Source organism: Nyctibius grandis, chromosome 18, assembly GCF_013368605.1.
Source record: "Nyctibius grandis isolate bNycGra1 chromosome 18, bNycGra1.pri, whole genome shotgun sequence".
Taxonomy (NCBI): domain Eukaryota; kingdom Metazoa; phylum Chordata; class Aves; order Nyctibiiformes; family Nyctibiidae; genus Nyctibius; species Nyctibius grandis.
In genome coordinates, this window is record NC_090675.1 from 1487064 (window position 1) to 1501693 (window position 14630).

Sequence of the window (14630 nt, forward strand, 5' to 3'; positions counted from 1 at the left end):
ATTGGGGTACGGGTGATGGCGCTGCCGGTGGAGGAGTGGCGGCTCTGTGTCGCCCGGCGCTGGGCCGCGCTGGAGCCGGCGCTGCGGGAGCGGCTGGCGGCGGCGTCGCTGCACGACACGCTGCGCCTGGGCTGCGGCCTCCTCCGGTGAGCGGCGGGCGGGGCGGGGGGGAGCGGGGGCGGGCGGGGCGCGGAGCTGACCCGACCCGACCCGACCCGACCCGACCCGACCCGACCCCCGTGTGCCGCAGGCCCGAGGCGGAGGCGGCGGCCCTGCGGCGGTTGTGCCGCCGGGCGCGGGCGGACAAGGAGCCGGCGGCCGCGCGCTTCTACCGGGAGGAGGGAAACCGGCTGTTCGGCCGCCGCCATTACGGTGCCGCCGCGAAGCTCTACTCGCAGGTAGGTGGGGCGGGGGGCGGCCCTGGGGCGGGCCCCTCACGGCCCGGGGCCTCCCGGTGAGGGGACCCTCGGGCTCAGCGTGAGGGGCGGCTCCCGGGAGGGGATCCCCGGGGAGGGCGGCCCCGCAGCGGGGTCCCGTGGAGGGTCCCCAGTGCCCCTGCCCCGAGGCAGCAGCTCTCCGCTCTCTGCAGGCAGCATCCCACGAGCTCCCCGGCAGCCCCGAGGTGTCCGTCTGCTTCGCCAACCGCTCCGCTGCCCTCTTCCACCTCGGGCACTTCGAGGTAAGCGGTGATGGGGCAGCGGGACCCACGGCAGCCCCGTCTGCTCGCCCAGAGCGTGGCCTGAGGCCTCCCGTGGAGCAGGAGGGGGGATTGGGGCAAGGAAGAGCCCAGGCACCCCCTGAGGTGTTACCGCACAGTGTTTGCGCTCGGGGTTCGGGTGGGTGCCTCTGCAGAGCCCCCAATAACGGCTATTTGGTCATCAGAACAAGAGACTGTAGGTTAGATGTGCTTCCAAAGCCATGCTTAAACCTTCTGTCATCACTGAGACTTTCTGAAGGGTTCCTGCTTTCATTCTTCTGTGTCTGGAGGCTTTATTTGGCTAACAGATTGGCTAGGCGCATGGCATTTGCTGATTAACATAGTCTTATTAAAATATTCTGCATCTTAGATGGAATAAAATTTCTTCACCGAAAGGGTTGTCAAGCACTGGAACAGGCTGCCCAGGGAAGTGGTGGAGTCACCCTCCCTGGAGGGATTTAAAAGACGAGTAGATGTGGTGCTGAGGGATATGTTTTAGTAGTGGGCTTGGTAGCGTGAGGTTAATGGTTGGACTCGATGATCTTAAAGGTCCTTTTCAACCAAAACGATTCTATGAAAAGAGCACGAGTCTCAGCTGGTTTTCAAGTACATTTAAAAGGCCTTGTCTTTGTTTCTAGGTTTGTTTGGAAGATATTGCCAGGGCTGAAAGTCATGGCTATCCAGACAGGCTGCTGCCCAAGGTCTTGCTGCGGAAAGCTGAATGTCTGCTGTGTTTGGGGAGGTTACAGGATGCGGCAGACTCCCTCGGTGTGGCGGAGAATAAGATGGCTATGGATGGGATCGTGACTAGTCCGACACACCAGACACTGCTGAAAAAGTTAAGTCAGCTGAAGAGTAAAATACGTGAGAAAGAGAGCTGTCCAGAGCCTGCACGAGAAGCATGTGGTGACATTCAAAGAAAGTCGGAGATCTGGGAAGAGAATGACAGTATTTCAGGTGCATCTTCATCTTTGAGCTTGAATTTTGATAGAGAGAGAGGACGTCACTTGGTGGCCTCCCAGGACATCCTGCCAGGACAGAGCCTGTTGAAAGAGGAGGCCTTTGTAAGCGTGCTCTGCCCAGGGGAGAGTCATCTTCTGCAGGACAGCAGCGAAACAGCGTGGGATACTCGAGTCACTAACGCAGATCTTTATTGCCACTGTTGTCTGAGGCAGCTCTTAGCCTCAGTGCCTTGCCGTGGGTGCAGTTATGCAAAGTACTGCAGCCAGAACTGTGCAGATGTGGCCTGGGAGCAGTACCACAGGACAGAGTGCTCCCTGGGAGCACTGCTTCTCACGTTAGGGGTCTTCTGCCATGTTGCCTTGAGGACTGTTCTACTGGCAGGATTTGCAGAGGTTAGCAGGCTGGTGGAATGGTCCCATGATGGTGACAAGGACCTTCATAACCCTGAGGCAAGATGCAAACATCTCAGTGAGGCACTAGATACAAGAGCTGGTACCAGAGGCATCCCTGGTTGTAATGACGATGGTCAGTACCAGAGTTCTTACCAAGCTGTGTTCAACCTTTTGCCGCACGCTGAGAAGCATAGCCCAGAACATAAGTTCCTTTGCATGCTGAGTGTCGTAGCTATATGCAAACAACTGCAAGAAGCTGGCCTAGAGGCTACTGTTTTGAATCAGGAATCATCTGAGAAGTGTGAAAAAACATCGGGTGAATTGTCTCCAGAGCTGAAGACTATGGCAGAAGCGATGCTGAGGCACGTGTTGCAGCTGCAATGTAACGCCCAAGCGATCACTGTAATGCAGGAGTCGGGTAAGATAAAAACTTCTAAGCCCTTCTCTGTTGTCTGTGCTCGTCTAGCTTGTGCAAAGTGAAAAGATTGAATTATATGTTGTAAAATATCCCATTGCAGATGGGAATGACTTGCTTAAAATTTAATGTCCTGTCCCATGCCGGCCTGTTCTTTGGTGCACATGTAGAGGATATTCAGCTATTATTTATTGCAGCAATATACCAGAAACCTTTCTATGGCTGTCTGCAATTGGTCACAGTGCTCGTTGCATAAGTTGCGTGGGTTACTGAGCATTCATTCTCATCCTGCTTGTTTTTCCTCTGTCTTTAGGGTCCGGAGATGGTGCTGTTGTAAACAAGAAGCCTGTGCGCCTGGCGACAGCCTTCTTTCCTGTCCTCAGCCTTCTGAACCATTCGTGCTGTCCCAATATCAGCGTGTCGTTTAGTGGGACAGCTGCCACTGTCAGGGCATCACAGCCAATCCCAAGCGGCCAAGAGATTTTCCATTGCTATGGTAAGTATTAACTCTCTGTTTGTCTCAAGGCACAGCCATCCTTTCACCTCTACTTGGCATGCTAACTGTTGCTATTAATATCATAATTCCCAGTATAATGTTGCTAGAGTCTTTGTTTACGTATAAGCCTTGATCAAAGATATCAACATTTTCTCTCCTGAGCCCACTGTTACATTTTCAGTCTCCAGTTATGTCCTCATCTAGTCTCAGTTATAACCAAGATAGATTTAGTCTGATGTTAAGAACTGTACACGTTTAGAGATTTCTCCCCTTGCCATCCCTTTGCAGGGCCTCACCGATGTAGAATGGGAGTTGCTGAGAGACAACAGCTTCTCAGTCAGTATTTCTTTGAGTGTCGCTGTCAGGCATGCCTTGATGAGTTAGAGTCTGGTGTCAAGAGTGTGGTGTCCGTGAGAAACTCATTCTGCTGTCCTAGCTGCCGGGCTCCAATGCAGGTAGTTCTTCCATAGTTATGACTGTATAACTTACCGGGATGCGTAATGTTTGGGTCTCTGGGAAATGAATGCAACTGAGAAACAATTCAGCATCTCTGTTACATGTTACAGAGGTAACGGAGATGGAAAGTAAGCTTTGAGTTGAACGTGAGCAGGAATGATCACAGGGATCATTTCCACAGGGGGAAGACGTGCTGTGTTGTTCAAATGAAGCTTGTGCAATCTCAGTCAGCAGAGAGAGCCTGTCACACCGTTTACGGGACCTTCAGCAACAAATGAAGACAGCGTTAGAGCTGCTAAGAGCCAGGGAGGCTGGTAAGGCTCAGCTTTCTACTTTTAAGGTCAGCAGCTGAGTACACGTCCGGAGATGTAGTTCTAGCCGTGAGATGGCACTGTTGCTTATGCCATTGGGGTCTTCTGGCACGCAGCCTGGTGTCCCTGGGGACTTGAGCTTTAGGTTTTTTATACCCCTGATCCGGGTGTTAATCTAAGTCACACGTTGTTCCATAGTTACTGAAAGAACTCAGGGTAACATTGGAGTTACGCGTTCCCAGGCCTTGCTTTCCTGGAAGAGTCGGGCCAACGCTGCGTTAGAATAAGCAGGGCTGCAGATGAAGTCAGTGTTGAATCCTAACCAGATCCAGATCGAGCTGTATAAGATGCAAAGATGAGATTGGACTGATTTTATTTCATGGATCATGGAAGGCTGGAGACTGGCCAATATGTGAATTTTATACCCTGTTTTGTTATAGATCAGGCTATCAAAATGCTCTTGAAGTGTCAGATGGATGCTGGAAACTTCTTGTCTCCAGAGCATTTGCTGATGGGAGAGATGGAGGATCATCTGGCACAGGTCTATGCTACTCTTGGTATGGCACTGTCTTCTCATTATCTTTAGTTTTCTGAACTTTGAATTTAACATGACTAGCCTTTGTTCTGACTAGCGTTTTCACTTTTCTCCTACCACATGTCTCTAGTTTTGACAGCAGGGCTCTCAGAAAGACTACTTTAGGCAAAACTGCGCTCCCAGCAGCCAGTGAACAATAATGTGATCTCATGTTCTTCTAGATTCCCTGTCCTGGTTGTGAGGTCAGCAGCCTCCCAAGAATGCTGTGGACATAGTTCAGCACATTTTGCATAATGCTGTCAGATTCTTCGGGTGGCAGTAGCTCTAGAAAGTATTTATTCATGACTCATTTCTGGTTTTGTTTTGTTTTTTTCCATCAGGGAAGTGGCAGGAAGCAGCCAGACACCTGGAGAGGAGTATTGAGATTGTGAAAATGCATCATGGGCCATCAAGTATAGAAACAGGACATGAACTTTTCAAGCTGGCGCAAATTCTCTTCAATGGGTAAATCTGCTTTCATTCTCTGTCCCTTCCCTGCACCACTCCTGGGTGTCTGGCACAATATCGCAGCACATGGTCCTTGGCACCTTGCAGGGTGTCTCGCAGGACCTTGGGCAGTCTGGCACAGGTACAAAAGTTGGCCATTACTCAAGTTCAAGTTCATTAACCCCACTGGGTTCAGTTATACCTCATGACTCTCTTTGGACCCATTTCTCTGCTTTCTGCCTGTCTATTTTTTTCTTCTGCCTGGCTCCATTTATTCCCTGTCCTATTGTTTTATTTTGATAACTGGTCACCCTTGGTGTTTTATACCTCAGTTGTATAATGTTGCTGACATCTTTTCAAAGGAGGAAATAAAATCCTCTTGCTCTATTTTGGTCCTCTTTTGGCAAGCAAATCCCCTGACTGCTTCTGAAAATCTTCTCACAACATCTCCCTTTAACTGAATTAATTTTAGCAGGAGCTGCAGTGAGGAAGTAGTGGGTACCTGTCCTCGAAGATAATGTTTTAAGCTGTTGTCCATCTCCTTGCCTTTTCCCCCCCATCCTGCCTTTGCAGCTGAAGTGCACACTATTTGCCTGGTGCTGAAAGGCACCATGAACAGGTTCAGGTTTTTGTTGGGGAGGGGTTAAAGGTTGTGTAAGTCAAGGAGCTGAGTTAAGTATTTTGTATACTCTCTTCTTATTCTCTTCCTATTTCAGATTTGCAGTTTCAGAAGCTCTGAGCACGATTCAAAGAGCAGAGGAGATTTTGTCAGTGCACTGTGGTCCTCAGAGTACTCAGATCCAGGAACTGGAAGAGATGAAGACCTGTCTGTCAGAGCTTCCCAGAAGCATCCTTCAGAGGACTTAATTTCCTTGTCAAAAGAAGCTGCAATGTGATCTTTCATCAAAGCTAAGTTTCATGTGGTACGGTAGTTGTGTAGTACAAGCTGGAAAATCATATGTAACAACTTGAATGAAATCTGAAAATGCTCTTTAGTGAGTCTGTTGTAAATAAAATGACCAGTTCTAACATGAGAGGTCTGTGTGTGGTATGGTGGGAATAGATGCTGCTCTACAATTTCTGCATGTGGGTTTGAAGCAAATGCTTGAGATGCTTGTGTATGTGTGTGGTTCCAGAGGTGTGAATCTCCTATGTGTGGTACCCTGATGGTTATGAACATGCAGTCATCCAGACCACACTGCCTTTTATTTCTAATGCTATGGAGCACTTTTCTTCTTGCCAGCTTGAAACGTAAATGGTCGGAATGGGTGAGGCAGCAGGCTGGGAAGTGCAAACTTGCAAGCTGGAAGAGGGGGCACTGCAGAACTTGGAGGGCTCCCAGTGCAGACCTGTCAGTGATGAGGGATTCAGTACAAATAACTGGCATCAGGTTGGAAGACAGGATAGGGAAAAATGCGGTATACACCAGAGGATGTATATAGCACACACGATTGCATTGTGGCTCATCTGAGGAAAACGGGAGTGTGAAGGTGTATGATGTAGGCAGACAATCTTTCAAGGGAGAATACTGAGGCTTGCTGAGATTAATAGCAAAAGCTCTTTTATTGCAGCATGAAGGCATAAGGTTTGCAAGTGGTGTCTTTGTGCAGCAGAGCAGGGAGCCAGTATCCCTCCCAATACCACCCTTTCCATTTGGGCCCTACCATGGCAGATTATTGTGAAGGGATCTAAATGCTCCTGGGATCCAGGATCTTGCCAATGAAGAGGAGGGTTCCAGTGGTATCATCTCGCAGTACAAGAAGGAAAGGTCTGTCCACGTGATATTCTATGGGGAAGGTCAGACGAGCAGCATTCACCCCGGGATTTGGTGTGGATCTTTCCCCATCTTCACTAAGCTCCAGAATCGCCTTGTGTTGCACATGAGATAGCTTAATAGGTTTGGCAGAAACCTTGGTAAAATCAGGTGATGTGAAAAGTGATTGGAGCCCTGGAGGAAAGAAAGAAAATTCCATTAGCTGAAAGCATAGATTGCAGGTGGGGGAGCAGTACTGCTAATGCTGTGATCCAAGAGGGCACGTAGCTGCTCTGGTAGAGTTTATTGGGGGTAACAGGGAGAAGCAGCTTACATCTGTTGTACTGAGCTGCTCCCTCTCAATCTCAGAAGCGTTGTATGAGCTTGGTGGAAAGATGTGATAAAAAGTGGAGGAGTCCTGGACCAAGGTGATTTAGTTGCTGGTGAAATCTCTATGGACTGACAGCAGGACCTAACTAACAACCCACCAGCTTCATATTCTTCTGAGAGCAAGAAGCAACTTGCCCACTGCTTTGAGCCCTGGCAGTCTGTAGAGGGTCTGTGATGTACATACTTGTCTCCTTTAGTGTGCTGCCAAGTGCCTCTTCATAGTTCAGCTTTAGTTTGGGCAAGCTTAGCACAGCGTGGACTGTCTTCAGCTCCTTGTCCACATCGTGGACAAACTCAGAAGTCAGGCTTTCCTCAATCAGAGACATATTCTGGGTCACCTTCGTAGGCAGGAAGAACATGGCGCTGATTCCCTCTGTCAACGGCAGCTGGGCAATCTGGAAGGCCAGGTATAAGTAAGAAAGGGTCACATCAATAATAAACAGTTTTACCCATCCCATACCAGGCACAGCCCTGAACCTTGACTGCCTGGTCAGCATTTCCAGTTAACATTTGGTCTTCTTCCCTGTTTGCTTTTATTGGACATGATGCTTCCTGAGCCCTCTGGCACCCAGGCTTTCATCAACCCGTGCTGCACTCTTTCTGCTATCGCACGGCAAGTGCTCGCTCTCACCTGCTGAATCCTGTGATGCACTGCAGTATTGCTTTGGGGGGTTCTCAGCTGGAACACCTTTGAGCTCATGCTACAGTGAAAGACTTGTTGAAAGAGGTAGAGATGGAAAAGTTTTGGATGTGCCCTGCCCTTCTTGCCCAACTTTAGGTCAAGCAATACAGGCTAGTAGGACCTGTGCGTTATTTAAATTCTGGACTACTTGTCGCATAGCCAATGTAGAAGTAGGATTTTCTAAGAATCAACATCCTGCCTTTGAAAATAGGGATTGCAAAACTAGCCTGATAGGAGGAGCGAGGCTGTCTTCTGGAATAGCTTAACAGGTAAGTGTAGCTGAGCCTGTTCCTCAGTAGGTTTAGGAGATCTCGTGCAATATTTGCTCTCTGACCTTGCAGTTGAGTTCTGAGTCAAAACCATATCGCAGTACGGCTTTGGGGTCTGACATCATGGACACCTTCACAGTTCTGTCCTCATCCAGATGGAAGTCCTGCAGGGAAGTCTTCTTGGTGTCAAACTTGGTTTTCCATGTCCCTATTTTTTAAAAGATAAAATGGAGGATTTTCTGGAATAATAGCATATGAGACCAGGCTTGTGTCCGTGGCTGAGTAATCTTGCGCTTTATATGTACAGTATTTGTGCTTGAAGAGTTGAGGCATAAGTGAATGATGGTAGAGATGGAAATAGACTGACTGGAGCTACTGATTTACTGCCACTCTTTGGCCCCTCCTTTTTATCTGCGAATTGGCTAAATGGGAAATAAAAAATCAAGGCAGCGTATGGGTGGAGCAGCTATTGGGAAGTTGATGTCTACTTACGTAATTACAAAACTATTTTAAAGGGTAACGATTGTGTCAATGCATATAAAGTGCTTCTCTCCCCACCCTTTTATTTTGCTCCTTGTCTCTAAGCAATAATTCTCCAGGGCACTGGCTTACAGCACGTTCTAGAACAGCTCTCTAGTATCTCGCTCCATTCCCTCTACAGGGGCAAAAAGGCTCAGCACACTCTTTAAGCTGTGCCTTCCCTAAATGGTAAGATTCTGTCTCTTGCTGTGGAGTTTTGTGAGCTTAAATTTTCTTCTCTGGTCTCTTACTGCAAACAGGTCAAGATTCAGCTTCCTAAGAGTAGTAATTCCTCCCTCGGGGACTATTTCTGTTCAGGTAGCAGGCATTTTTTTCTTCTTTACTAAACGTTCTCAAACACTTTCTTCTTACACTCTGTCTCTTTGGCATTGTTTGCTCTACTGGAAGTGAGAGCATTCCCTTGCATCTCTTCTAACACGTGCTTAATAGACCCTCTCTAACCAAGTACATAGCATTCTTACCCTTGAAGTGAGCAGCCCCAGCAAGGAGAATACTGACATCTGCGGGCATGTCCTTCATGAACCGCATAATCCTTCCCTTTGTCTGCTGTCGTACCCAGCTGTTGATTTCTTGGAGGTCTAACTGGGTATTGCCACTTAGTGCCCTCAGACGCATCTTGTAGGACTTCTCTAGTTGGCTGTGAAAACCAGGCTTCACCTTCAGTCCTGGGGAACAAAAACATCGATATTGCAGCTAGCTCCCTTCTCAAAACAAGCTCAAGGGAGCAGATTGCAATCCAAAGCCCAGCAGCACTTCTCTCATAAAACATCTGTGGCTGTGTGTATACAGAAACCTGCTCTGAAGGCACATGGAGGAAACTGATCCAAATCCTATAGCCACCCATGCTGGAGTATGGGGTAACTCTCTTCTGAAATGTAAAGAAAGGAGATAAGAACAGAAGGCTTGGGCACAGCTATTCCTACATCAGTCTTTAGTCTTTCTCCAGCTTGCTTTACGAGTGTGGCTTACTCAACCTATTGGATTCTTGGAACCAACAGGTTCCAAAAGATAGCTCTTAGCTTTCTCAGCAGATGTTTATTGCATGCCAAAAGCAGACATTTAAAATAGTTCTGCAAGGAATTAAACAAAGGACTACGGCTGAATGCTATCACAAATAGAAAATGTGATTTGTGGTTCCTGGAAGTTAGCAACACCTGCCAGAAAACCTGGAGCGAAGGCAAAATTCTCAGCAAGTTTCTTCTAGGTCTTCCACGTTAGCTGCTCTGTCACCAGTGTCTTTGTGTGCATAAGTCTGGTCTTTTATTTATGTGCACACAAACTTTCCAGGCTTTTTCTGGAGCAGCAACAGCATTCCATGCGCTGTCTGCGTCCTGGCTCAGCAGTACGTCAGAGCCAAAGCTGTTTGTGCAGGGTTATTCAGTGCTTTCTACCTGCTGCTGGTTATTTAGGTAAAAATTGATAGAGGGCAAGAAGGACTTTTACTTTTCTCCAAGATGATACGGGAGGCACTTTTCACGCTCTTCTCTGGTCCAGTCACACTGGTCAGTAGGTCCTTGTAAGTGTTGTGGACCTCAGCTTTGTTAAGCAGATCGTAGAAGAGAGCGCGAGAAATCACATCTTCTGTTCGTTCTCCAGCCCCTGCAACCAACGAGGACAACAGTGTGAGGGGAGGCCTGTCCAGCCAAACAGCGCGTGAGGAAAAGGGGCAGGAACTCACCGAGCGAGAGAGCAGAAAGGGCAGTAGCCAGGCTGAAGGGAGACAGCAGCACATTGGCAGTGGCCGTGCGGCTCGACTGCTGACGGTACAGGTCATAGCCGAAGTTGGAGACTGCAGCTGCCAGCTTGTTCACAGGGCTCTTATAGAATGGATCTTCCTCTTCGACCTCGCTGGCGTTCGCTCCATCAGCAGTGGCGGAGTTCTAGCAGGTACAGAATCACAGACTCAACCAGGTTGGAAGAACCCTCTGGGATCATTGAGTCCAACCATTGCCCTGACACCACCATGGCAACTAGACCAGGGCACTAAGTGCCATGTCCAGTCTTTTCTTAAACACCTCCAGAGATGGTGACTCCACCACCTCCCTGGGCAGCCCCTTCCAATGTCTAATGACCCTTGCTGAGAAGAAATGCTTCCTAATGTCCAACCTGACCCTCCCCTGGCCAAGCTTGAGGCTGTGTCCTCTTGTCCTATCGCTGGTTGCCTGGGAGAAGAGGCCGACTCCCACTTCACTACAACCTCCCTTCAGGTAGTTGTAGACTGCACTAAGGTCACCTCTGAGCCTCCTCTTCTCCAGGCTAAACACCCCCAGCTCCCTCAGCCGTTCCTCATAGGACAGACCCTCCAGACCCTTCCCCAGCTTGGTCGCCCTCCTCTGGACTCGCTCCAACACCTCAACATCTTTCTTGAAGTGCAGGGCCCAGAACTGGACACAGGATTCAAGGTGCGGCCTCACCAGTGCCGAGTACAGAGGGACGATCACTTCCCCAGACCGGCTGGCTACACTATTCATAACAGAGGCCAGGATGCCATTGGCTGCCTTGGCCACCTGGGCACACTGCTGGCTCATGTTTAGCCGGCTGTCGATCAGCACCCCCAGGTCTCTTTCCGCCGGGCTGCTTTGGTTAGACTTGCAGCTTACAAGGGCAGGCACAGCTGTGATAAACATTTCAAAGGCAAGCAATACAGATACTCGCCTGTGATCTACAGAGATACTGGCTTAATCTTACTGATAGTGTAGGAACAGTTACTTTGAAGTGTTCCAGTAAAGCCAAAGGCAGCACTCAGATTGGAATCCCCTATTTCTGCCTCACGGTCATCCCCTGATGTAACTACTGTGGGTTTATCTAGGTAAAGCAGGAGTTAGTCTCCTTATGTTGCTAAATAAAATCCTAGTACCTTAGGAGGGTAGTGCTTAATCCTTCCATAAGGTTCTTTAAAATTAAATTACTTGCTCCAAGTCTCTCTCCCTCACTCTCTGCATGTTGGCTCCTACTCACCTGCTCAGCAGCCGAGTTCTGGGATCTGCTTGGGACAGTTAAGAGACCCAGGAAAAGGAGAACCACTGGAATCTGCATGCCTGAACCTACAGAGTAAGAACATGACAGAGGTAGTTTGAGCAACTGAGCAAATACATCTCTACCACTGCTGTTCACTGTACCTGGTTGTGACAGGGACTGCAATGACACATGCTGCTGCTTGTCCTTCCCAATTGTGAAACACACACCTGATCTTAGCTGGGTTTTCTTCTTCTCTAGTTTGAAGTATTCAGCCAGCCTGGCCCTGATGATTTCATATTGGGCAAGCACACATGCCTGGGTGTGCCTGAGCACAAAAGCAGATGTGTGTGGCCCAAACCACACTGAGGCTGGCAGTGACTGAGTGCCAAGGTCCAGAAAAGCACTAAATCATATCTTCTGAGTTTTAGACTCAGTACTTCATTTATAAAAGGCAGAAAATCCATATTGTTGAATGGGGCAGAAGGTGAGATTGACTGGTTACTGCTCTGCTATATGAGTTACCTGCCTCAGGCAGTAGTTTGTCATGTTTCTTGTGTCTGCACGTACTGGGAAAGCTGTGCAGCCTACATCCATCCTTTGCTTCTTTTTTGCAATTTGATAAAGTAAAAGTAGAAGAGCTTTCTTAAAAGACAGTAAGGGGCTGGGAGTAAATACCTAACGTTGGGCCAGATCTAGAGAAGTGAACGACAGAGCTTGGCTTATTCAACATTTTTAGTGGAGGTGGGAGAAAAGTCCAGAACTCCCCAGAGCTGTTCCTTCTGTGGAATCCACTTTTAGTCACTCCAGTACTGGCATATGTGGCCCTTCCAGACAGATCTGTCTGGTCCAAAGGGCAGTGTGTAAGCCAGGGTTTCGCTGCGGGTAAACCAGAGCTACTGCAGAAGCGTCATGCCCCCGAGAACAGACGCCACTGAGGCTGCTCTGAAGCAATGTTTATAGAGATTCCCAGAAATTAAAGGAAGAGGGTTGTATTTAACTAACCCCTGTGATCCAGGCATCCAGTGAAGCAGAAGGAACATGTGTTTCCGATTAACTTCGGCTGTAAAGAAAACATGCCTGCTGGTAGAAATACAACTTAAAGCCACGTGGCTACAACAGCCCCAGTTCAGGACCCAGTCTGTTCAGGCAGAGGTTTTACTTCAGTGAAAGGCAGTTCCCTGTTTCCCTTACCTGCCAAAACCCTTTTCTTCTGGAGGTAGTTCTGCCTTGAAGAAAAAGGTGTCACAGTGGAGGTTTTAAGTTTCCATCTATGTTTAGACCGTGTGACACGGAAGTGGTACCCTCTTTCCCCTGTGCACTTGCATCCTGTGACCTGCTGCTATCCTAGCTGCCGAGTGGATGAGGTATTCTGGTGCAGAAGATGTGTACCCAGAGGGTTTACGATACTGGAACAAACCAATGCGTTTGATGGTATGATACTGGATATGATGTTGGGATTGCTCATGTCGTTGCAGAGTTTTACAATGAATAGGCACCATGCTGAAAGAGAGATGACAGAAGCCCTGTGTGAGTCTAAGTTAAAGAGGTCTTAGCGAGGGCTTTGTGAGGATGCCTGCACCAAGCAGTACTCTTGCATGCTGAGCAGAAGAGGTTTGGCCCAGTCTAGTTTAGGGATGAAGGTTTTCCATGGAGCGTAACCTTTACTCTGAAAAAAAATAATCTCAACACAAGCTCAGCTTCCAACTACACTGAGCTCCTGGGAGCGTGAGAGCGGAGATTGGTTTTGCAGATTTGTATTGTTTTTGCCAGTACTGTCACCAGCTTCATATTTCTCAAACTTTGCCAAAAAGCAATTTCCATTTTAGAAAGACAAAGCCTTTTGCGTTCGAATTGGCCTGAACATCTGGATTCTATTTGTATGTCTCTCAGCACGCAGCCAAAAATGCAGAGCAAAGAATTTGGTTGGAGCAGAGGTGGGATGGTTTCAGGCATGATATTAAAATCTGTGGCTGCCTTTAAAGAGAAGAGAAGGAGCAACAGCATGTGATGTTACAGTCAGGAAGGTACAGGAGGAAAACTCTGAGAAATGAGCTGAGAAGGAGCTTTGTGTCTGGGAGTTGTCTGTGAGGGCCTGCAGGTGCAAAGGGAATATTTTGCTTTCCGTCTGTAGTGGTACAAGTCTCACATCATTTATAAACACTTCTCATTTTAGGGGTGCTACGAAACATCATCCATGAGTTCAGACGGCTCACTGTGATCGCTCCGCCCCACAGCACTAACTCCTTCTGAAGCATCTTGCAACCTCTAGCTCAGGAAGGATTTGACTATCACCAAAATTGTTACCATCGCAAAGAAAAAGCATGTTCCCAGCTGCAACACAGATGCTAGAAGGGCAGAAAACCACCCCAGTTCCCAAGCACAGTACAGCCCCAAAGGCGAAGAGGTGCCCAAGGATGCTGGTGGCTCCCCACCCTTGGTGAGATGCCTCCTTGGGTGGGAATCCCACCTTTTAACACCTGCAGAAGAACCGTTCTTCCATCTCCCAGGTCCTCTGAGAGCTGCCCAGCCTCACCCCCTGCCCTCTGCTCCCCTCGCTGCCCCTTACCTCCGCTCCTCTCGGCCGCTGCCCTCGCAGGCTCCCAGCGAGTCGGGGACAGTGTGGGTTTGGTGCGGCCACATCTGCTTTTTGCTGCTTCCCCCAGCCCAGCCTTCGGCAGGCTTCAGGTTACAGCTTCTCAGGGCTCTCTTAAAGTGCTCTGCTCCCATTTTCTGCTGAATTGCACTAACTTTTTAACCCAGCTTCCCAAAGCAAACGTGCTCCCTGTGCTAAGGACAGTCCGGTGGGTAAAGCACGGGTCGGGCAGGCAAATGCTCCCTGTCTGAGCTGGTCTTTTTTTCCCCACAGTTTTGCCATATGTCACATGAGGGAATTTCTTCTGTCTCAGAGGTATGGGTAACGCAGCAGCGTCTAATGGATTTATGGATTTATGTCCAAGATTTGATGGAGAAACTCGTAAAGTGGAAGCAGGATTCTGTTGCTGTTTAAAGCAGTTCAGGGGAAGATATTCAGAAGTGGTTCTGTTCACGGTTGGTTATTAGTTAACAAGTGATTAACATAACTAGCTTGAAGTTTTTGGCTGAAAAGAAAGAGACTAAAAGCCAAGAACTCTTGGTAAAAAAGATGAATTAACAGAATGTTGTAGGAGCTTACAGAACGATAAATGATCTGGAGAAGGGAAAGGGGCAGAGGGGGTTTGTTATGTTTTTGCAATAGAAGACTCTAGGGGAACTCCCATCAGTGCACATTTAAATCAAGAGAGCGTATT

At 48.5% G+C, this 14630-nt stretch overlaps 2 protein-coding genes across 2 annotated transcripts; one reads left to right on the forward strand and one right to left on the reverse strand.

Moving 5' to 3' along the window:
* Nucleotides 1–15: 15 nt before the first annotated feature.
* SMYD4 (SET and MYND domain containing 4) lies at nt 16–5780 on the forward strand. Its single transcript, XM_068415635.1, has 10 exons — nt 16–146; nt 251–398; nt 590–679; nt 1336–2470; nt 2781–2963; nt 3252–3418; nt 3601–3733; nt 4171–4287; nt 4646–4769; nt 5468–5780. Exons 1-10 carry the CDS (start codon nt 16–18, stop codon nt 5616–5618), a joined length of 2379 nt encoding a protein of 792 aa, XP_068271736.1. The 3' UTR covers nt 5619–5780.
* A 510-nt stretch (nt 5781–6290) lies between these two features.
* SERPINF1 (serpin family F member 1) lies at nt 6291–14007 on the reverse strand. The gene is made up of 8 exons (XM_068415634.1): nt 13910–14007; nt 11344–11429; nt 10064–10265; nt 9829–9984; nt 8847–9050; nt 7911–8053; nt 7079–7289; nt 6291–6699 (listed from the first exon to the last, which is right to left on the reverse strand). The coding sequence occupies exons 2-8, from the start codon at nt 11419–11421 to the stop codon at nt 6440–6442; spliced, it is 1254 nt and encodes a 417-aa protein (XP_068271735.1). The 5' UTR covers nt 11422–11429; nt 13910–14007; the 3' UTR covers nt 6291–6439.
* Between the last annotated feature and the right edge of the window lie 623 nt (nt 14008–14630).